At 40.8% G+C, this 22,013-nt stretch overlaps 2 protein-coding genes and 1 long non-coding RNA gene across 3 annotated transcripts; 2 read left to right on the top strand and 1 right to left on the bottom strand.

Annotated features, from left to right (window-relative positions):
* Positions 1–1,624: 1,624 nt before the first annotated feature.
* Positions 1,625–6,901, top strand: LOC129730799 (transcription initiation factor TFIID subunit 3). The gene is made up of 3 exons (XM_055690378.1): positions 1,625–2,003; positions 2,059–5,393; positions 5,455–6,901. The coding sequence occupies exons 2-3, from the start codon at positions 2,059–2,061 to the stop codon at positions 6,599–6,601; spliced, it is 4,482 nt and encodes a 1,493-aa protein (XP_055546353.1). The 5' UTR covers positions 1,625–2,003; the 3' UTR covers positions 6,602–6,901.
* On the bottom strand, positions 6,592–9,112 carry LOC129730806 (uncharacterized). The gene is made up of 2 exons (XR_008728924.1): positions 8,750–9,112; positions 6,592–8,687 (listed from the first exon to the last, which is right to left on the bottom strand). It is a non-coding gene; the product is annotated as an uncharacterized LOC129730806 (long non-coding RNA).
* Positions 9,113–19,364: 10,252 nt separating this feature from the next.
* LOC129716775 (ras guanine nucleotide exchange factor R-like) lies at positions 19,365–21,831 on the top strand. Its single transcript, XM_055666612.1, has 2 exons — positions 19,365–20,308; positions 20,351–21,831. The coding sequence occupies exons 1-2, from the start codon at positions 19,365–19,367 to the stop codon at positions 21,486–21,488; spliced, it is 2,082 nt and encodes a 693-aa protein (XP_055522587.1). The 3' UTR covers positions 21,489–21,831.
* The last annotated feature ends 182 nt before the right edge of the window (positions 21,832–22,013 follow it).

Here is a 22,013-nt window from a genome sequence, read left to right as displayed (position 1 = left end):
TCAGCACACGTAAACTGTTTAAAATTAAATATAAAAATTGTCAAATGTTTAACACTATTCACTTCACTCAGGTAACAAAGAAATAATTTACGTAGTGAGCGTTGTGTGGTCAGGTATCGAAATTTATCTGAATTATCCACATTATTGAACATGTATCAAGATAGACAGGTCTAATGTCTAATCTCCCAGATATTTCAAAAATAATGCAGATTTTTCCTGATTTTGGGACCGATTACAGGTAACGAGGCGAGCAATTTGCATCGCCTAGAGCCACTGACGAGCAAAATGTTGTATTAGGAAACGCGTATGAAATTTGGCTGGTGACAGCCGAGTGGAGCAGTTTCGCAGACTCGTCCGAGATCCAGACGACTCACCATCTGTTATATCTAAATTGGTCAGGCGAATAACTCGCTGCTCATCTTGTTGACTGTAATAGGCCCCTTTATTTCCTTTAGCCCGCAAAACGGTCATCACTTCAAATTTTACAATTTTACCTCAGGAAATGTTACTTTATGATTTTTATCGGAGAAAAATGTCCTTTTGTTTTTATTTTTACCAGCGACGAATTTGAACTGGCAACCAGAAGTGAAAAAAAAATAAATACTGGGCAATCTCCAACTATTTCTTATATCAGGCAACATTCACGTTTCTGTTAAAACCTTACCGACTTGTGCCTTGCAATATGAGCTTGGTGATTGAAGATAATTGCATGTCTTATAAAAATCAGGACAAATGATAGAATATGAAAAATAAATCAGGACGCCCAAATATGATCTCAAAATCAGGACATGTCCTGCTAAATCAGGACGGATGGTATCCCTATAATCGTCCTGAATAAAACCCAGCAAAGTTTAAACAGCTTTAAAATCTGTTGTTTAGCAGAATGAAATAACACAAATATTCATGCTTTTCAACTCAATCCATTACCGAAAAAATATATTCAATCAAAAAAAAAATTCGTGAAACTTTAAAAATACTAAAATTTAGACAAAACCAACAGAAAAAGGAGCCTCGACATATTACTGGGCCCCCGGATCCCCACAACTATTAATCTGGCCCAGCCCATAGGCCAGAAACAGCAATATTACTTTGTGCACTACTTACCAGTTAGTGAAAATTTGAAAAATATATAATTTTCAATTTAAAAAAGAAAGAAAACTCGATCTAAGACAAGTTACTTAGAATGGTTAGACAAATTACGTAGAATGGTCGGTCCTCGATTGGTATAAAAACAGGTATTTTTTAAAATTAAGCCCCCTATTATTCAACGATGTCAGTAAGTTAGAAAATTTTATGAGAATCTTTGTAAAACCTCTTGAATTTCTATCCGAAAGTGTGTAACTTAGTTTAAATAATTTCTAAGCTGTAAAAGCAAAATAATATTGATATTCTATCAAAACACGTAACGAATGAGTTATTTTGTCACAAGTATGATAATGCAAAATGGTAAAAATTTCAATCACTCACTGTTTCCAATGCTGTGAATTATGCTTACGACCGATTGAAAAGTCACCAACATATTTTAGCAGACTAAAAAAAATGTTCTTACCTATTCATCCATCATCACGACGCACCAAAAGTAACGAAAAGTCACACCAAAGCGCATTTTGCAAAATACTCACACACAGATACAAAAACGTAATTCATTGCCAGCGAAAAGTTCGTCTACGTGCGGCAGAGTTTGTTAATTGAAAATATACCCACAAAACGTTTTCAGAACCGACTGAAAATAGTTACAATCTGTTCCGGATAGTACCCGGTGTTGGAAAAACCATTAGTTAGCGGTATAAATATGTGCGATGTTCCGATAAACTTGAACAGAAATTTTTTTCACACGATGCGCTAGTCATTTGGCTTCCTTCGCTAGTGGAAGAGACGTGCGAGATAGCAAAATATACCGTGAGTAAGTGAGTGAGCGTGTGAGAGTGAGGTTGATTGATCAACGCGAACTCGGCTTGTTTTGACGGATGATAACAGAGTCCGAATGAAATTAGACTTTGAAGGTAGTGTTTGATTAGTTATTTTGTTCGCCGATAGTAAATTTAAAATCGGTTCTAGATGGCGGAAAGGTACACGCATCAGTTGCTGAAGGTGGTGGTTGCCCAGGTATGTCAGACAATTGGCTGGCACTCGATCCAAACGACGCCGCTGGAATTAATGATGGATATCTTGGATCAGTATATGCGGGACATAACCCGGTTGACCCATCGCTACGCTGAACTTTATAATCGAACCGATCCGAATCTGGATGATGTTGCGTTGGCCTATCGGGAGATGGGTATCAATCTTGGGGATTTGCAGGAGTATCTGCAGTTTGTGGATCCGATTACTCGGCCGTTTGAGGTGCCGAAGTATCCACTGCCGAAAGATAGTCACTTGAATTTTCTAAAGCCTGGCAGCAAGGAGGTACTGTCCCGACCGGTGCACATACCCGAGCATATGCCTCCGATGTTGGTCGATTCGGAGGAGGAACTCGAAGAGGCAAACCGACGCCAGATGAGGCAGGCGCAGCTTTTGGAGGGAGAAGAGGCGCAGCAGGCTGTCACCTCGGTGCCGTCCGAAGATGTGAAACCCGAAATGGGTGATTTTGTTGAAAAATTTGAAGAAGTAGCGGCCGAAGAAATAACGATTATGGAAACAAGTCAAAATCAGGAGGAATTAACCTTTAAACGTCCGCCCGAGTTTGGTGTTGAAGGGTTGACTGGTGAAGCGGTGCGGAAACCCCGACCTCTTACAGAGGAAGGTCGACCGACAAGGGAAATAAGCAGTGTGATTATGACGACTTCGGGGTTTATTTCCCCGGCTCGAGAAGGAAAGCTACCGGATTCCAAAGTTCCGGAAATTCCGGAGGAAAAACCAAAACCGCCACCTCCCCCGCCTCCAGTTCCGGTTGCTCTGCCGATAGCGAAAATGGATGATAAATTTTCGAAAAAAGCTAAAAAGAAGCCTTTGGAAAAGGAAAAAAAGAAAGATAAAAAAGTTGAGAAAAAGAAAGACGGAAGTGAAAAAGAGGCTGCTAGTAGACCGGTAACTCCAGCCGCTAATGTGATCGAAGCTCCCCCTCCGAATCGTGAGGCAGAGGATGTAAAGCCTGTTTTGACAGCACCGGAACATACACCGAAAACTCCGACGCCGTTGCCGGACGTTAAACCACCGGAAATACAGCTGCCTCCTTCGGAGTCCGAGAAGGTTTCTATACCAGTAGCAGCAGTAAAGCCGTTCGAAAAGGTAAAAAAGGAGAAAGTGCCCCGCAAGAAAAGGCAACCTGCACAGGCAAAACTTAAACAAACGACTCCCCCTACCATGGTATTAAATCCTGCTGCTATGGACATTGGAAGCTTGTTTCCATCACCGCACTCCATGCAAGGACAACTTTCTCCACTGTCTAATCAAATTACCCCTCCAAAACTCCCGAAGCCCAAGCGTACAAAGGTTACTAAGAAACAGGCACAGCAACAATACCTAGAACAGATGCAACAATTTCCGGCACCTCTCAACGCTCAGAGTATTCTTGAAATGTTCTCCCCGTCCCCAGGAAAGAAACCACTCCCAGGAATGTTTCAACCATCGCTTTTTGCATCGCCACAGCAACAACTGCAACAGATGACTCCTCAGAAACAAACATTTCCGGATAATTCTGCCCAGACTCAGTTGGACATTCTGCAGAAGCTGCATCCCAGCTTAGAGATAACTCCATCTCCGGGTCCTTCGTCGACCGCTGGCGGACCCGTTTTGCAAAACACTTCCCCGGAGAAACATAAGCTGAACATATTCAAGAAGGTGGCCAAAAAGGATACCTCCCCCGGAGCTCCACCCGTCACAAATCAAGGTCCCATCATTATAATCGACGATGATAAAAGCCCTCCCCACCAACCGCAATTTCCAGTAACGCCGATGAACAAGAAAAGGCTCCCGAAATCGACTGCTGGAAACTTCCCTTTCCAGGATACTCTCTCTTCGCCGGATTTGCCGTTTAACATCAGCATGAACTCTGCGGAACATTCCGGTATCGGGCTAATGTCCTCGTTTTCACGAGAATTTTCGCCCCCGAAAACCCCGTCCAACATGCCGAAAACGCCAGACATCAAGCTGCAGTCCAGTTCCAGTTCTAGTGCATCATGGATGAGTGATTCCGGCAAACTATCCGCAGGCCCCGGACAGCTGTTCGGTGATTTTTCAAATTTTGGCCTGCCCGCTCCTGTAAAGGAAGAGAAAAAGAAACGGCAGCGACAAAAACAGCCTCGCGCCACAAACCCGAAAAAGGCTAAAAACGCTCAGTTGTTGAATGAACTAAGCTTACTGCAGCAGTTTCAACAACAACAGCAACATCAGCAACCTCCCGTGTCGGCTGCTGGCATTGATAAGAAACCTCTGCATGATGCAGTTTCTTCATACACAAAACTACTGAACCAAGCAATGCCATCGGGTCTGCTGTCGTCACAGGTTCGTAATCCCATGTTCGGTATGTTCCCGCTTCCATCGGGACCCGGTTTGATTCCCGAAAACCCGCTATTTAATCCATTCCCCGGTCAACCGTCTTTCTTCCCGACGGGACCGTTCGGAATGCCTGCAATACCGCCCCGTTTCGATATTGGAAATCTACTGCGTTACCCACGCCCACCTAAGCCCCAGACAACAGCGGACATCTACGACAATCTGGACCCGGAAACAAAACTTGCCCACACGCCACTGGATTTGCAGAAAAGCACCTGCAATGTTGCACCACTCGTGCCGCCATCGCTTCAAATCGAACCAATTACTTCTCTTAGTTCCAAACCAAATCCAAGTCGGCGACAAATGCCTAAGGATCGACCTTCTCCCATCCAACATCAGCCTCCGCCGCCGCCTCAGGAGCATTCTCTGAACCTGTCCACAAAAACCACCAACATCTGTAATCCCATGCCGGCTCAATCAGTCATCCAGAAATTTCCAATGTCCAAATCCATTGTCCCGCCGACCGTTCCAGTTTCCGCTCCGGCAGTACCACATATGCTTGGATCAAAAATGCTTGATTCTAATCTTCCGGGTATTCCACCAACAACCATCATACCAGCGGAACCAATGCAGCACTCACTGCCCCCAACGGTAATAACACCTGCTTTGAATCAACCGTTGGCCACAGTAGCACCAGCAACAGCATCTGTAGCACCGATTGCGCTAGGCGAAACGATTGTTATCGGTTCCGATTCGGACACCAACAGTCAATCAACCGTCACGATGGCCGCGATGGGTGCCGGCTCGGGGACCGACATCGGCAACAAGAAGGACAAATCAGAAAAACGTAAAAACAAGGAACACAAAAAGGACAAAAGGTTAAAAGAGGGCAAGATCAAGAAAAAGAAGGACAAAAAGGATAAAAACAAGAACCGTGATCGCGATCGGGAGAGGCCAAAGTGAGTTGTCATAAAGCGTTGATTAATATTGTTTAAACTAACTTTAAGTGCTTTCTTCCAGATCTTCCCATTCATTACACTCGGATGTACCGATGACCGATTCTGCACCGGTTGACACCAGTAGTGTACCGTCCGACGAACCAGGTCTGCAGGAACAACTCCGTAGGAAGGAGAAAAAAGAGAAAAAGAAGGAAAAGCTCAAAAAGGAAAAACGAAAAGCAAAGGAAAGGGTTTCTGCGGCCGCCGCCCTGGAAGGAACCGGGGGCTATCGTAGTGCAACACTCGACACTCTAGCGGGGGCTTCCTCTATTCCGGTGGGAACCGCGACTATGGTCAGCAGCTTGGAACCCCGTGACCACGGGGACGGTGCTGTTCCCAAACTGATGCTCAAATTAGGCTCCAGTGCCAATCCGTCTCCGCGGTCCAACACACCGGACGTCCCCTCGATGGATCTGGGCGGTTCGATGAAAGAGGAAAAATTAGAGGTCAAACGCGAAGCATCTCCGGAATTAGCACGCATATCGGCTCTGGTTACACGGCCTCCAAAATCCAAAACACCCGGTCCCAAGAGTAAGATCAAGGAAGAAGAAGGCACCAAGCTAACCAAATCGCTTGACCATTCCAGTAAGATGGGGGGGATGGCTGAGGTAGCTACTGTTAAACCGAGACCTCGAGGCATTCAACCGTTGCCCGATTCGATCGATTTGTTTTCCGTTACACCAAGTCATAATCTTTCAACCGGCCCTGGCTTCAAATCGGCACAGTCACACTCGATGTCGTCCACCTTAGGATCAGTAGGTGGGGATTCTACGCCACATTCATCAAGAAAGCTAACGAAAGAATCAAAATCATCGTCCAAATCGCATAGCCACAGTAGTAGTGGCGGGGCCAGCAGCAGCAGCAGTCTTTCCGTTAGCTTAGGCGTAACGATGCCCACGCCACTGAGTGCTCCTGTTAACGTAAAGGATGCCGACGGGAATGTGGTATGGATTTGCCCGGCATGCGGCCGCGTCGACGACGGAACGCCAATGATTGGTTGTGACGGTTGCGACGCCTGGTACCACTGGGTGTGCGTTGGTATTCAAGTCCCGCCCGATTCCAACGAGGACTGGTACTGTCGGGTTTGCATTGGCAAGAAGCAGGAATCGCACGGTGATGAAAAGCAGCGAAAACGAAAGAAGAAAGACAAGAAAAATCCTAAGGATTGAACAGCTGATATATTTTGCACGTATCAATGTAACCGCATTCATAATGTTGATGTTGATGTCTGGAGTTATACTAGAACAAAATATTCAATGTAAAGTCCACCTAAAGCTTACAGTTTGGGTGCTGTTTCGAAAAATAAACCTGATGTGAGTATCAACCGGGTTGTAATGGTTTTGATAGTGTAAGGCTAAGTTAAATGTTGAACAACAGTTTACTATTTCTCTTTCAATCTTGCAGTAGAACATTTAAAACTGTAGCTGTATTTCTCAACTAGGGTTTCAAATAAAAACAAATATTTATAATTTACTTTCTTTGTATCGATGTTTACCACCAAGATGTTGTAAGTATCTCTTGAAAGTCAAACGTTTAATTTTTTGTATTTGTATTTGTGAGGAATAGAAGGGGGCCAAGGGCCGGGTCACTGGTGTTATGAGGCACCATTCATGCTATACCAGTGATGAAAGGATTGGCATCACAGCCTCAGTAACTAGCTGGTCAATTAAATTCTGTGTAATTAACTAGAATAACCCTGGGCAAGTTGCAAAAATACTGTCTTGTTAGGGTAGCATCTTGGCAAGACCCCTGAGTTATAACTAGTCAATTAACTGCCGAAGGATAAGGAAAGGCAAGGATCTCTGAATAATTAATAGGTGTGTGTAAGTGTGAGTGCGTGTGTGTGTAAATGTATGTATGTGTAAATGTATGTCTGTTTGTTTGTTGAGTTTACTATGCTGAAAAATAATGATGATACTAATAAAAATAATGATAATACCAATGATAATCGTAACAATTGAAATAATAACAATAATCAAAATAAAAACAGAACATAATAATAACAACATATTCTAATCAATTGACAAAAACAAACATGATAAAATAATACTTAGCTTTGAAACGAAGAACTGTGGTTCCTTGATCAAATTTCGCTGTGTTGGTGAATTCAACACTTATCTAGACACCTAAACTCGAAGTTTCATTATGAAACTCGGAATAAAATCGTGAGTTATTAAAAAAAAAAAAAAAAGAAAAGTGAAAAAGAATGTACCTATATATGAACGATGTAGTCTATAAAGAAACCACGTACACGTTTACTAAATAATACTACATATAACAATACAACTTTGCACATGGAACTAACAGTAAAAAGTGAAGAATTTAAGTTCACGTTTAACTACAGTCCATCCATGAATGCATGAGTCACACTGCCAGAAAAATGTAAAAGCATTAATTCATTCTATCTAATAAGTAACGAAGTATCATGTGGGACTGTAATGCATTCATGGATATAGACAAGAAAAGAGCTTGCACTAAGTGGTCTGGTCCACGTGCGAGAAAAATTCTTTAGTGTTGATATTGTTAAGAAACTTTCTCACATAGGAGATTGCCGAGATCAGAGTAGGAAAGACTACAACATAGGTATCTGACTCTCATCATCTCCCTTAGCTCCCATCCGCCACCCGGGAGCACGCGCCCTTGGGCTGTCAAAACTCTCATACAATAGTTTTGTGACTCCATCTTAGGATTCCGTAAAGCTATAAGAACCCGAGATAGGAGCTCAACCACCAAGCCCAGGGAAAGTCAAACGTTTAAAAGACTTAAATATACAACTAATATGAAAGATAAAAACGTTCTTTTTTTAATAAACATAGTGAAACTGGTCTCCACACAGCACTTTTCTGCAACTCATAGAATGCAAGAAACTAAAATTTGACCAATTTTTTAACATGGGCATTAACGTTGCTGCTCAAAGTTTTCAAACCTTGTTGGCAACAGTGACAAGTTGCCACTCGGTTTTCCGCACAGAGCATCACACTTCGACAGTGAAGCAAAAGATCACTCGAAGTGCTTCAATCGATTTTGGGCTAGTCAGCTATCGGGAGATTTGATACTCTTCGCCGTGCATTCAAGGCTTGAGCCTCTTTCTGATTCATCAGCAAATTCAAGTGGATCCGCGTCACTGCTCAAAAACGAATAGATTACACCCGAGCATTCAAGCGGCAGGTTTTTGTGTGGTAGAATGTCTGAATACAACCGGAAACGTACTTTTAGATTTTTCGATTCCACATTGAATATTCGATAATCATCCGGCTAGAAAATATAAGAAAATTTAGTGCTATTCTACTAACTGTTCCAAAATTGAGTGCACCTACCTCAAAATGTTTATCACAAACATACATTCTCTTGGTCAGCAACAATTTTGATATCGGGTCTTTAACGTAAATGCCGCATCGTTGAAGCCAAATCCTTCTGGCATCGGCATTCTTTGGAACCGGGAAAAAATGTATGTCCGGGCAATATTTTCTTGTTCGCTGGCAGCATATTACAGCACAGGCCATTTTTCGCCTTTTAGCACTTTTTCTGCCATCAAAGTTCTTCTTCTTCTTCTCATTCTAGCATGTAACAGGGGTGGCATTGTGCAGCTCGATTCGAGCGATTTTCGCTATTTTCGAGTACGTCACATACTGCCAGTTTTGCTATAAGCTCGAAATGAGCTGTCATTGTCATTTGTCCTTCGGCTAATCCAACCAGCAAATTCAAAAAAATACGAAAAACGAAACATAACGCCCACCAGCGATCATTTAGTTTTGTTCGAGTTACTCGAAACGAAATGCGCAATGTCACCAGAGATGCCAGACTTTTTTTTGGCAAGTCTGTATAATCCATAAAAATGTCTGTATAAGTCTGTATACCGCTGCGAAAAAAAGTTACCGATACATTGATACCTAATTATTTGTCGACCTGTCAGATTGTTTTGTTTTATTGCTTGTTTTGATTGTTCTTTTTCGAGTCTATCATAGTTGGTAGATTAATCGATAACTAATTTATCTTTTAAATCTAAGTAACACATAGAAGTAAGAGTCTTTCCCGTGATAAAAATCGTCGTTCGTCGTAATGTAGCTAAACTGATACATGATGGCAGAAGTCTCGCGGTTATAAAAATAGTACCTTCAAGGTTTGGGACATTTTAAGCAATTCTTCAACGTTGGATATTGCTCCGAATAGAACAAACGGTCTTTTTACCAATATAACCTGCATGGCAATCGATCGAGACAATCAGCTGTTTGTTACTGGGGGCGAAACAGGCAGATTAGTGCCCACGGGGCCGATAAAAACCCCGATAGCCTGACTCGATTCCCGTTGTCATGATTTCACTCTCAAAAACGCAAGATTAATATGTTCAGCAAAGTGTTCAGTTCCTAGTTCACTTTTTCCAGCAACGGCTACAGTAACTTTTGGTTTTTGTGTTCGTTTTTTTATGTATACTGGTAAAACCATTATGTAGAATATCAGATATCTGTGTAATATCTGTATTATACTAAATGTCTGTATAAAATCTGTAGGCTTTTGCGTGTCTGTATCGCAACACAGAAAGTCTGTGTAATACAGATTTGTCTGTATATCTGGCATCTCTGAATGTCACCCCAGTCTTCAGGCTGTTACATTTGACGTATGGCACAGCGTCGACCCGCTATATCGCCAACTATTATTTGTTAAAGTCCAATTGACTTTCGAAGTTTTAATCTTGATTTTAGAGTAGCTTTTCAATATCGTTTAGGAATTGTACAACATTTTTCATCGTTTCAACGTTCTTTGCTTCATATAATGTTTCTATGCTGTTTAGATTGTCTAGTCCGTACTTTTTTCTTGCATCCGCATATTTTTTACAGTTCAGTATGATGTGTTTAGCATCTTCAATTTGATTGCACGTTTCGCATGAGCAATCAGCTTCTAAATTCATTTTATAGAGTCCGTATTTCGAATAATCATGCCCCGAAAAGATTCTATTCAATACCCGAATTTCTCTGTTGTTAAGCCGTAATTTTTGTACCAGGGATCTCTTTTGAGGTAATTTTGTAATGCAAAAATTTTTTTTCCTTTGCCCTGTTCCGCTGTATAATTAACGTACCACTCTTGCGTCTTCTCTTCTACTAAGTTCTTAAATAATAATATCGCGTCATTGAGTAGAATTTTGTTGTCAACTGTTGTTTCTTGGTTCACCGCTGCTTTAGCTAATGTGTCTGCTATCTGATTTCCTTTCATGTCCGCATGACCGGGTATCCACTGTAGTACTGTTTTCGTGTCTCTTGCCATTTGAAGGATGCTGTCAATTATTTCATCGATAACATCGTAGTGTTTTGAATTTTCTATCAACGTCAGTCCCGATTTGGAATCCGATGTTTTTAATGAACTGTAACGCTAAATAAATCGCTTGCAGCTCAGCTGACGTTATACATACATTATTTCTTAGTTTAAGTGATAATTTCGTGTTGCTTTTTTCGTGATATAGACCTATGCCGCAGAAATCGTGATTTTTGGATGCATCCGTGTATACTATTTGTTTTTCAGCATACTTTCCGTGTATTAGTCCTAGCGTTAGTTGTTTAAGAATTTTTTTTGAGGTGCATTTTTTGTTCCACACTCCATGATTGAGTTCCAGTTCGACTGTTACTGTGCAGCAGTTTCCATTATTTTTTCCTTGGACATATTGCGGAAAATATCACTGTGTTCCTGTGAAATTGTTTCTAAATACGAATATCGTTTTGTTTCATCTGATAGGTTCATCGATTTGATTATCTGCTTCCAAACTGGTGTGTTGCGGTGACAGTTTTTAACCAGATATTTACCTGCTAGGTAAATTCTTCGAAACTGCATAGGTTGTTGCGCTGCGATTGCATGTAATGTATTTATTGTAGTGCTTCTTGTACAACCTGTTATCTTACGTAGGCATTGATTATTCAATGTATGTAGGAAATTGAGATTATTTTTGGTAGTCGAACTGTATGTTGTAACCAGAGGGGATTCACTGCTGTCAAATTTCATATATGTGTGTGTTATCGCAGATCAATTCTGGTCCATGACGTTTGTTGGTCCATGACGTTTGTTGGTCCATGATGTTTGTAACTATGAACAATAATGGGGGAAAAATGTGAATAGCTAAACAACATTCATGAAAGTTTTCCGCGGTTTCTCGAGTTTTGATGAAAAACATTCCAATTCTATAATATTTCACATCGATCAATTTCATGACCAAAAGGAACAAAAACCAAAACAAACACCATGTTGCCGAATATGTTGGTTACACGATTTTTGACAGATAGATCCCCCCTGGTTGTAACGCCGTATTCTAGAAAGTTTCGTATTAGTCCAATATATATCAAATTCATAGTTTCAGGATGTCCACCGTGTCGTATTCCACTTAGCACCTTCAACATATTGAGTCTTTCTATAGTTTTCTGTTTTAGATCGCGTACGTGGCTACCAAGCCTAAAATGCTTGTCGATTAGGACTCCAAGATACCTATGATGATCGACAGTTTCTATTTCCTCATTTCTCACTACAATTTGAAGTTCTTTATCGTTTGCTTGAAACAGTATGGATTTGGTTTTATTCGGGTTGATTTCTAGGCTAAGTTTTCTGGTCTCCGCATCAAATTGATCCATAAAATTTTGTGCTCGTTGTTTCACTTCCTCGATATTTTTACCTTCTATCAGGATCCGAAGTCATCGGAGAATTGGACTAATGTTACTCCTTCTACTTGTATCGCGTGTAGAGATTTTGTGTACATGTTAAAGAGTGTGGGAGATAAAACATCTCCCTGTGGCAGGCCATTGCTGATCGTCCGCTCTATGCATTCTTTTCCTACAGTAAACTATATTTTTTATTCTGAAGATCTCGTTAGAAACAAAATTTAGACAATCCGTAGTTGATCGCTTTTTGCGGAACCCAAAGGATAAATCTGGTAGCAACTTTTGTTCGTCTAAGAATTTGTGATACTCTACCAATATTGCTGCGTTTAGTGTTTTGCTGAGACAATTAATCATTGAGAGCGGTCTTACTCCGTCTATCGATTCTGGGCATTTGCCAGGCTTTGGTATAGCTATAACTTTTACGGTCTTCATACTTTCTGGTATCGTTCCTGTTTTCCATATATTGTTTAGTTCTTTGATAATTAGGTTTTGTACCTTTTCAGGCATTATTTTCATCATTTCATATGATATTCCATCTGACCCAGCTGCTGTTGGTTTTTTCTAGCGAGAAAGTCGTCCCATTTTTCTCGTGTCAGAATGTTGTCGTGTGCCGACTGCCCCGTCGTTTTGTAGCCATCTATTTCCTCTAGAGGAAAGTATTTATCCAAAAATCTTGAAGCAAGATTTACATCTTCGTGAACGAGTATGTTTTCTTGTTTACATTTGCTTCGGCCGGTTAATCTTCTGATGCTATTCCAGATGATCTTCGACGGCGTGGTTGGGTCTATTGAGTTAGCAAACTCTTTGAATTTATTCTGTGTCACGATCCTTTTTTCTCTTAGAAACTTCCCTTCAGCCTTTTTTAGCTCCAATAGCTCGGTAATTCCACTGGTTCTGTTAAATTTTGCTCTTGCTTCTTTTTTTGTCGTCCACGCTTTTTCCAATTACTCGTTCCACCAAAATTTTGGTTCGTGTGTATTCTTTTGTCTGGCTTGTCGCATAATAGTTCGTATCTGGGACTGTATATCTCCTATGTTGTCTATCGTATCAATACTCATCTTTGAGACGTCTTCTTTAATTTTCTTCCTGTTCATAAAATACTTGGTTCGTATATTACCGCTTATCGCTACTGTCGTTACTATTGCTAGGTGTCGACTACCGATACCGTATTCCAGCACCTTCATCTTGGTATCAGGGTATATACCTGAGGTGACTATAACAAGGTCTATTGCTGTGGGCTGTTTGTTAATTTCTGCCGGGACAAACGTTACCTGTCCATCGTTTAGGATTAGGAAGTTAGTGTCGTTTACCAATTCCATTATGATACTACCTTTTCTATCTGTTTTCCTTTTGTCCCACTCAAAATGGTGCGCATTAAAATCACCTCCGATTATCACTTTGCGATGTAGTTGTAACCGGTCTAGTAATAGTTTCAAATTATCTTTCAAGTCTGTTGTGTTTATATTTGGAGATATATATATATATATATATATATATATATATATATATATATATATATATATATATATATATATATATATATATATATATATATATATATATATATATATATATATATATATATATATATATATATATATATATATATATATATATATATATATATATTAAAATGAATAACATGTTCAAGCTGATAACTTCTCTTGCCACGCATTGTATATTGTTGAATTTAGGTAGTATGTACTCTCTGGATTTAAGTTGTTCTCTGATGACAATTGCCTCCCCTCCATATCCATCGTCTCTGGAATCAAGGAAGGTGAAGTGGTTCGTAATTTTATATTTTCTCTCTTCTCCATGTTTACTCCATGTTTCCGATAAAAGCGCTACATCATATTTTTCAACTATCATTTGCCTAGAAAATTCGTCTTTGTTTTTTGTCATTCTTTGTATATTACATTGGAATATTTTTAGTTCTGTACCCTTTTATGTTGTTCGTTTGTAAAAGTCATTGGTTGACTCATTTGCCTTTTATCTCCTGTACTATGGTTAACTTGTGGCATTTCTAGTCGTTTATTTATACCTTCGAATACTCTGGGTGTCTCCGTGTTGTAAATTTGTTCATTAATGTTTTGTTGTCAGTTTTTCTCGATTTGTTGTGCCCATCGATCAAAGTCTGTAGCTTTGTATCTGTTGAACAAAGCTACACCGTGTTCCTCTCTCTTAGGTTCAGTCTTTTTTTTCTTGTCGTTGTAGATTGTTATTGTGTCGGTAATATTCGTCTCCTCCATTGTGCGTTTCGTTTTTTGCGTGCGATATTGGTTCGCATCTTTGGTTTTGTAATTTCCTGCCACCATTTTGGAGTATGTGTCTGTAATGGCCGGGAATTCTGATAAATTGTTTAATAGTTCGTATCGATTTTGAGTTAAGGTAGGATTCATTTCTCTAGCTTCGAGGTATGTCAAGTTAGTTTTGGCCATTATGGTTTTAATATTTCTCTGTCGCACCCATTCCTGGCAGTTGTCAACGTCTGTTGTACAATGTTTTTCTTCCGTTTTACAATACAGACACGTTTTTTCGCTAGTACAGTTACCTCGTTCCATGCCCTCGTGTTGTTTGGAGCATGTTTGGCAACGTTGTTTTGATCTGCAAGAATTTGTTTTATGGCCATATCGTAGACAATTATGGCACAGTATCGGTTTGTTCATGAATGGTTTTACCTTATTTATACAGCAGTACAATTTCACTTCACTTGGTAGTTTATTTGAACGGAACGTAATACTGATTCTGTTGCTAGGAGTTTTGAGGTTGTCTACAAAACGGGTCAATCTGTAGATACTGAGGATTGGTACCTCGCAGGTTATGTTTTCTTTTATCTCCTGTATTGTCATATCGTTCGGTACTCCAGTAATGACGCCAGTGATAGAAATAAAACTGCGGGGAATGTAGATTTTATAATTGTTTTCCTTTAGTGTTTTATCGTCTTGTAATTGATTTGCAATGGTAAAGTTCTACACAAATACAAGTAATTTTTGCCGTCCTAGGGGTCGCATGTTTATCACGTTGTCTCTATATTTCTTAGTTTTAGATAAAACTTTTCCCAACGATAGTTTATTGGTGAATTTCTCTCGGTTCTCATGATCATTTAGCTCTGCTATTAATCGATATGGTGCAACATCTGTATGCCGATATTCATATTTTTCATAGTGTCTTTCTATCTCACCGCCCCCGGCAGTTCCGGGATCAGGAGGATCCATATTCATTTTGAGGTTAGGTCTTACGACCCCTTTATTTCGTTTTTTCACTTATTATATGCTTTTTTTCTTTAATTCTTTCGTAATAGTAAAAATATATGGTTATTTTGAATAAACAGTGCGAATATAATCACTTTCAATATTTTTCAATAGTCCACCAGTTAAGAACATCCGTACTACTCAAAAACATGCGGTCGAGCATCAATGTTCCAACTGCAACTGGCCATCAAAGTTGTTGAGCTTAGAAATTTAAACGGGTTAACATAAACAACTTTACCAATCAGAAAACAGAAAACAGTCAAATCTGATGTCAAAGTTATATTTTGACATTAAAGTGACAGATCTCGCGGGGGGATTCTAAATGCATTCGAAAATGAAAATTGTTAAATCTCTAGAAACATTTCAAAAGGACTCATTTCTCTCGATTTTTTTTGTCGATTTCGTTTACTTGTCGTCTCTTCATTCTAGATGGGAGATTAAAGATCTCCACTATTGATCAATTAAGCAAAATCACCATGTTATGCGGTTCACTTTCCTATGAGAATAAAAATATCCCTTTTGCATTGTTTGGCTAGCTTTCACTACTCAGCAACAATCACAAACATACAAGCAGTGAAACGTCACCCGTGGATTGCCTTATTGCATAGTAGATCACAAAAAATATTTTGTGACCTAGCATTAATGGTTAATAGACCGTTTTACGAACTGACAGGCGTCACGGGTCTTGCTGACATTGATGTTGCTTTTACTGGCGGCATTATGTCAGCGGTTCCAAGCTTTTTGTTAAAACTTCATCCATGAATTGAGTTTAGAAATGTCTCGTAAATGTTTATTGTAGTGATGAACTTTATCTTCGCTTAGATATTGGTTATAAAGTAGTTACTATAACGCAATAAATTCTGATGCGGAAATATAAATATTAAATTGATTAATCGAAAAGCTTGCCTGTTTTAGCTTTCTGCTATTTTTTGCCACTATTCCATTTGAAAAACACATTTTGACATCATTTAATCAAAACAAAAATGGTAAATTTTGGCAATGGCAATGTGTCAAGTGTTGCAGTTATCGAACGGCATTCGATAACTGCAATATAAATATGTTGCAATTATCGAACGATGACTGTTTTTGATTTCCAGTACCGAGCAACTCAAAAAAGACTGCATATTTCGATTTTCTTAATCCCGATAGAGTTAAGCAAGAGTCATTTATGAGGCAAACAACCTGAATTTAATGTGCGTGACTGAGCTGTCAGAAAGCTTTATGTACCAACTGTCATTGTATATGAATGGTCCAGGAATGAGTATTTCGATACCAATTGGTCGTTGGCCTACAGTGTTTGAGGCTGAAAGATTTGCAATTTTTGAATGTGCACAAATCTGTTTGGCTAGGAAGTATAAGCGCAGACAGACGTCCAAGCTGAGTTCCAAACTTGTGTAAAGTTTTTTGTAGTAGCAATCCGTAACCAGATAGCGCTACCAGTACCGCCAGCCTCGTGCACCAGCGAAAAAAATGTATTGTAGTGATAAGGTCACCAGGCGGCGCTAGTGTACAAGTGATTTATAGCGCAATTTACTTTGGAAAATTTACACGGAAATTTTGATCAATGTTGTTCTTGCTTGGACGTCTGTCTGTGGTATAGAAGCAAAGCCTTGGTGCTACATTCCGATTCGGAACTTGACCTTCTGTTTACTATACACAGACTTCGCAGCCAACTGTTGAGTGTACAGGACAATTGCGGGGCTAGCGCTACGATCCTACTGACACTAACAGTCTCTCCCGAGCCGAGACTCGAACCTACGAAAACTGGCTTGTTGGGCCAGCATCGTACCTCGAGACCAGCTGGGGAGGCCTGTGGTATAAGCATGCCAATATATGCAATTTTTCCGAATGCCAAGCATCACTAAACGCATTGAAAGCCTTCACATGTACCATGTCAGATGACGAGATTTGTCGAATGTGAAACCGCAGAACATTTGCTCTGCCAATGCAGTACATTGATACGCAGAATAAGAGCCTTTGAAAAAGGAACTATGGTCTTCCGAGGTCTTGCCTGCAAATCCTAATAAGGTAAAACATTTCATACGAAATTCAGTGCCAAATTGGGAGAAAGGGTGCGATATTGCAAGGACGATTACTTCTATCAATAGTGATATGTCTGCCACAAGTACCTACATTAAAGAAGAGGAATACCACAAAAGATCAAAACAATGGTCGCAGTGGTCCAAATCTTATGAAAAAAAACTGTCATTGTAGCGGTTAAGAGCGATTTTTATTCTTCATTTTGAAAAATCACGTTTTGCTAAGAAAATTACACTCTTTTAGCTGATGTATAAAAATCAGAAGCCCGTGAATAGCTAAACAACCCATTTAGCTGTTTTTTTTTGCGAAAGGCAGCATTTTTGGCTACATTTCGTCCATACATCGTGAGTTAAGCATATTTAAGAAAAAAAGTTATTCTCAAAAATAAAAAAAGTATATGCAAACGGAAACTAAGGTTATTCATCGTATAGAAGGTTTGTAAACCATTAGTTAAAACACAATGATAAAGCAATTTTGAAGCATTCTCAATTCATTGTTTAGCAATAGAACATGATAAACGTTTGAAGATAAATATATCCTTTATTGTACCTGATTGCATTACCTCTCGATGTGTTACCATTTTTGTTCGTTTGGGTCGGATTTTGACATGTTCGTTTGGCTCACAACATTCTCTCCACATATCTCTCCCTCTGAGTATTGCTACTCTATCTTAATAGGGGGTTTTAATTAAAAAAAATACCAGCTTTTTTTTATACTAATCGATGAACGACAGCAGGCATGTAGTGCACGAAGTGACCCTGATAAAGCAAAAAATGAAATTTCTGCTGCTGACTTATGGAAAATATAACCCTGACAGAGCACAAAGTGACATTAATGCTGCTGGCCTGTGGAAAATATAACCCTGGTTCACGTGTTATGAGGGGGATGCCAAATGTGCAGAGAAAAGAAAAAGAAGAAGATGTTGTTACATTTCGAGATTATACCGACAAAAATACCGCAACAATTTTTGAGTGCACACCAATGAAACTTTCGGATTACTAAGAATGCAGCCAATCTAGAGCTAAAAAGCTCGATCTCTCACACATGAGAATAACTAAGTACCGAACTGCTTCCGCTCTCGCACTACAACAGCACTCATCGGCTGTAGAACCAATCGCGAACGTATAATAGCCCAGCACAGTCGAACAATAGTGACCGGGCGGTCGACCGATTGCAAGTGACCCAAAATTGGCAAAATAAGTCAGCCACAGGAAATTCAGATCGCTCCGATAAGGTTCACCGCGAATAAAGAACAAAAACGTCCGCGCACAGTGCACTGCGGAACTAGAACCACGTGACAATCTCGAATAACCCTGTTATTACGGTCCGAGAACAAAGTTGTCCAACGCAATTGGGACCACAACACTAGAGGTAGTGTCCTTCCGTCCACCGGTCTGGAACAAAAAAGAATTCGGCGCATCAGTGTGGGCATCTGGTTTGAGCACCCATCCGCAAACACAGGCCTTCGTCAGAGGGCCTTTTATTTGTAGGCGGTCAACTAGAAAGCAGACGCGAGTCATCACGCGTTAGGCAACGCGCGAGCCGCCCTCCAGGGCGGTAGAGCCGGCCGCTGATGCGGAATGCAGAGTCACGGGGCCCCCACCGTTACTAGTGTGTAAGAGAGTAGCAAGATAGGTTCACAAACTGTACGTATGGCCAATAGACATAAGTAAATCATGACACCAGTCTTTATCTTAAGCCTTCCCTCACTTCCGTAAACTTTACCTTTGTCGCACCTAACAATTGTAAATCTTTTATTTGAGTTCAATGGATATATCGGTAAAGACTCGTCCTTAGAATTTGGTATGTGTTGCGTATTGATAGCGGATTCCAGGTAAACGGAACGATTTCTCTCAGCTTGAGGAAAATCGCAACATTGGCGCGCAACCTAAAAACCCACATAAGTTGAAGACTATATGACATAAAGGTAAATGCGTTAGGGGGTAGCAAGTGATCGAGGAAGTGATTAGTGAGTAAAGATTCGAAATAGCAATCGCTAGTTAGCCATGGAGCTCGAGCACTTGGCAGACGATGAGCTGGACTTTGAGTGGAGGATACGAGGATTAAAGGAGACAAAAGGACAGGACAAATTAGGAAAACTAACACGGCTGCGTCAAGTTTTAAAAAACAAGTCGGTTTCCTTGCCGACAACTTCTAGTCACATTATGTCCGACGTAGATAATATTTACCAATGCCAAGCAAGGTTACAAAATATTCTGTTAAACGTCGAAATGGCCATCAGGCAAAACAATGCAGAACAATTGAAGATGTGCCGATCGAGATTAATGCCTTATCAGCTTCGTCTCTCCCTAATTACCGATAGCTTGATCGTAGCAAATGCAAACAAATCGTTGGCTAAAATCAAGCAAACGTTAGCAAGAATTCAAGACTTTTTGATGAATCAGCCAACCACAAACTCAGAGGTAAAAGGCGATGCGGGTGACGTTGCGAGTGACGCGGAAACGTTACAAAAACTGGAGAATCCTCAACTGCAATCAAGTATGAAGGAATCCCAACAAACGCAAGAACAGATTCAAAATCAGGAGCCACCGCAGCAGCAAACGGCAGAACAAATTCTGATGCAGCAGCAGCGTGAGGCAAACCAACAGCTTCAGCATCAACTCGAAGACGAAAGGCGAAAACTGCACCAATTGCAGTTGCAATTGCAACAAGAGCAACAGTTGCTCTCACGGCAACAGCAACAACAGCACGATAGTCATCAGTGGGAACAGTGGCAGAATCAACAGGAGCAGATGCATCAACAGCAAGTACAACAGTTGCAACTGCAGCAACAGGAGCTGCAGCATCTTTTGCAACAAGAAAGAGCAAAGCGGCAACAGCTGGAAAACCAGATGGGACATCTACAACAACAGCAGCAAAATTTCAGTCAGTTAGGCGATACAGCGAATCCTTCGTTAGATTTGAATAGGCAACAGGAACCAGGGCTATTGCATTCAATTCCAGGAGTAGATCAGCTACCTCATGATCTCAGGAATGATTTTATGCGTTTCTTGCGAACACAACATAGACCAAACACACCACGCTCTAGTGGACAAGCACAAAGTTCGGATAGGTTTTCACAACCAGTACACAAATGGCCTTTCGAATATGCGGGTCAACCCAATATCATACAATTGGGCGAATTCCTAAACCAAGTAAACACATACGCGGACACCGAAGGAATTGAGGAGCAAACCCTCCTGCGTTCTATCAAGCATTTGCTGAAGGGGAGAGCTCTTCAATGGTACACACGATCTTACTTGCACCTAACCAATTGGGAGGTGTTCAAATCGGAAATTAAACAGGAATTTCTACCACCAAATTATTCCGAGATCATCAAGCAAGACTTATATTTGCGGTTTCAAGGCCCAAACGAATCATTCACCACGTTTTACAGGGACCTAGTAGCCGCCTTCGAAATTGTAGAGCCAGCAATTTCAGAGACAGAAAGACTATTTATCGTAAAATCTCACCTAAATTCAGACTACACCCCTATAGCAGCAGCCTCCAGAGTTAGCACAGTTAGAGAATTAGTCACAGTCTGTAAAGACTTCGAAGTGTCGCGATCTTACTCCATGCGAGGTAGATCTGCTACAACTTATCGTTCACTTTGGAACAAACCAGAACAGCGTCCGGGGACAAACAGGATGGACATTCCTAACCGGCCATCGTTCAACCGGCAACCGCATTACACAGCACAAATCAACTCAATGGAACTCAGCTCGGAACTAGAAGAAAATTTGAACCCGCGGGACATTCTAGAACGCGAAATGCTTCAACACGATATTGCTCTACGTAATGAGGTAGATTCTAACAATGTGGAGGAAGTGAACGCACTGCGTTTACAGAATAACTCTAGAGAAAGGCCCGCAATGAATCCACATCCACCAACTAGTGGAGAGCAACGTACAAGGGAATGGACACCAAGCATCATATGTTGGCAGTGTGAAAAACCTGGTCACACTTATCCAAATTGTCCCAACCCGAAACATTACCTTTTCTGCTACAGTTGTGGAAGAAAAGGTTGCACCACTCGCAATTGCGAAGCATGTATCTCGAGATGGAGACAGCTAGATTCGACAAATGGTCCGCAGCATCCGGGAAACCGCAGTTGGGAGAACCCTCAATGAAGGGCGGGGTCTCTTCCATTCAAACCGACATCCCTTCACTCTTAAGTATACCTGCTTTCAGTAAAGTAGAATCGATCGTAATAAATCCGCACAACAGCGACAACCGTCCATACGCATTCATCAGCATCTTAGGTCGACAGATACGTGGGCTCCTGGACAGCGGCGCTACCTGCAGTCTGATGGGAGGTGCAATGTGCAAAATAGCAGACGAATTAGGATTGAAGCAATTTCCCGTCAAGGGGGAAGTAAAAACAGCAGACGGCTCAGCCCACTCAGTATCGTTTTTCGCCCAAGTGCCCATTTTCTACAATAACAGGAGCCGTGTTCTACCCGTGCTTTTTGTTGAAACGATGCCTTCCATCTGCATTTTAGGGATGGACTTCTGGTCGCACTTCGGCGTAAAAGCAACCGTGTGCGGTGTTACGGCAAAAGCAGCGGTTAAAGGAAGTAATTCAGAAGTTTCCGACTTCACAGCGAAAAGGCAAATTAGGAAGGACGAGCCTGTACTACCACAAAATTGACACA

This window comes from Wyeomyia smithii, chromosome 1 (genome assembly GCF_029784165.1).
Source record: "Wyeomyia smithii strain HCP4-BCI-WySm-NY-G18 chromosome 1, ASM2978416v1, whole genome shotgun sequence".
Lineage (NCBI taxonomy): Eukaryota > Metazoa > Arthropoda > Insecta > Diptera > Culicidae > Wyeomyia > Wyeomyia smithii.
Note: the sequence above shows the minus strand (reverse complement) of the source record. Positions and strands in the feature narration are given on the sequence as shown.